Source organism: Puntigrus tetrazona, chromosome 5 (assembly GCF_018831695.1).
Source record: "Puntigrus tetrazona isolate hp1 chromosome 5, ASM1883169v1, whole genome shotgun sequence".
Taxonomy (NCBI): domain Eukaryota; kingdom Metazoa; phylum Chordata; class Actinopteri; order Cypriniformes; family Cyprinidae; genus Puntigrus; species Puntigrus tetrazona.
The window spans coordinates 1,335,001-1,336,473 of record NC_056703.1 but is presented as its reverse complement, the minus strand read 5'-3'; the positions used below and the strand labels follow the sequence as shown (position 1 = coordinate 1,336,473).

General features: G+C 37.3%; 1 protein-coding gene across 7 annotated transcripts in view; it reads left to right on the top strand.

The window, feature by feature from the left end:
- The first annotated feature begins 286 nt into the window (after positions 1-286).
- The window catches only part of castor1 (cytosolic arginine sensor for mTORC1 subunit 1), a 23,584-nt gene continuing 22,397 nt past the window's right edge, over positions 287-1,473 (top strand). For 4 of the 7 annotated variants that reach the window (XR_006251108.1, XR_006251110.1, XR_006251109.1 and 1 more), the window contains exon 1: positions 290-615. Coding sequence is in view for 3 of the 7 variants with exons in the window: in XM_043240916.1 (XP_043096851.1) it covers positions 503-615 (113 nt within the window). In the remaining 4 variants the exon portion in view is untranslated. Of the gene's footprint in view, positions 616-1,473 lie in introns of all 7 variants that reach the window. The other 3 variants (XR_006251111.1, XM_043240914.1, XM_043240915.1) reach the window with 3 other exon arrangements.

The window sequence follows — 1,473 nt, the reverse complement described above, 5'->3', positions numbered from 1 at the left end:
CATTTGTGGACGCGAACTATAGAGACCGTGTCACATGACATCTGTTACTTTACTCAGCGCTGACCAGATTCGCCTTATCACGGTCACTTGTGATGACTTCACATATCTTGTATTCCCGTTTCACATAGAATATATATATATTTTTTTAACATATAAATGTTATTTATTGAACATGATATATTAACTTTTAAATCTACAAAAATAATAAATATAAGACGCATAATATGCGAATTCAAATTAGTTGAGCGGCTCCAAACGCCCCCTGGAGGAAGCCAGCAGCACGCCCCATGGTAAACAACATTTCAGATGCACTTTTCAATTAGTTCTCGAATCGAGTTGCATCGGACGAGTCTCTCCCAGCAGCATGCCCAGTTCACGAGGATGAAGCGTTTTAGTAGCACAGGGGTATGTAACATCACATAGGCGGTTCTCGCGTTGCGTTATTTAGCCCGCGCTGCACAGAACACGTTTTCGCGGCGTCTTCCTGGAGGATTAGTAAACGATGGACCTGCACATCTTGGACCACAAATTACGGGTCACATCAATAAGCAAAACGGGACTCCAGCAGTACACACACCCCCTGATCAAACTGATATTTCTCAGAAACAGGACGAGGTAAGATCGGCGAACGCCTTTACGAGTTTGCAAACATGTTTTTACACGTTTGATGGTGCAACGTCTCTTATTAAGACACCAGTTGAAATGCACAGCGTGCTTGTTTACAGTGTGTTCAACTACAAAGTAAGAGCCTCACCCTGTTTTGGTTAGTTGGAGAAATGATAAATGAGCAGTGAGTGTCAGATCACGCACTCGGGGCCTTCAGCTTTTATTCTTTAAATCACACAACAGAACGGTTATAAAAGCAAGCTGCTGCAGTGAGCATTTCTTGCGCTCGGTTATGACTTCTTAAACCTTAAACTTCTAATCTTAAACCCTACACGGCTGCCTACCCGGCTAGACAACATTTTTGGGCACATACATCCCATACATTATGATATCATTCCAGCATCAATCACTAAAAACACTCAAATGACAAAGTTGTACTTTTTTTCGCTGCACGCGCTCCAAAATGAATCCTAAAATTTAAAAATGTACGTTTTAGTTTTTTTATATATTAAATGTTAAGAAATATCAGCAACTTGCGTTTTTTTGCTGAATATTGGAATTAATTTTTACTGTGTCATATTTTTTTTTCTGACATTAAATTCTGTGTTGACATTTTATCATTATATTTATTGGCCACCCTTCTATACATGTATGTCTTTTTTATGTAATGAAGTTATAACTTCATTAAAAAAACAAAAACAAAACATCGACATGCCTTTACCTAAACTGAGATCCCCTGTTGTTGTTTTGTGCTAGATAAATATTGGTAATGTGTATTTTAACATTTCATTAACAGTTAGGGCTATTATTAATAATTATAAATTTATTTAATAGATTTAATAGAACATTTACACTTCAATTGTACAC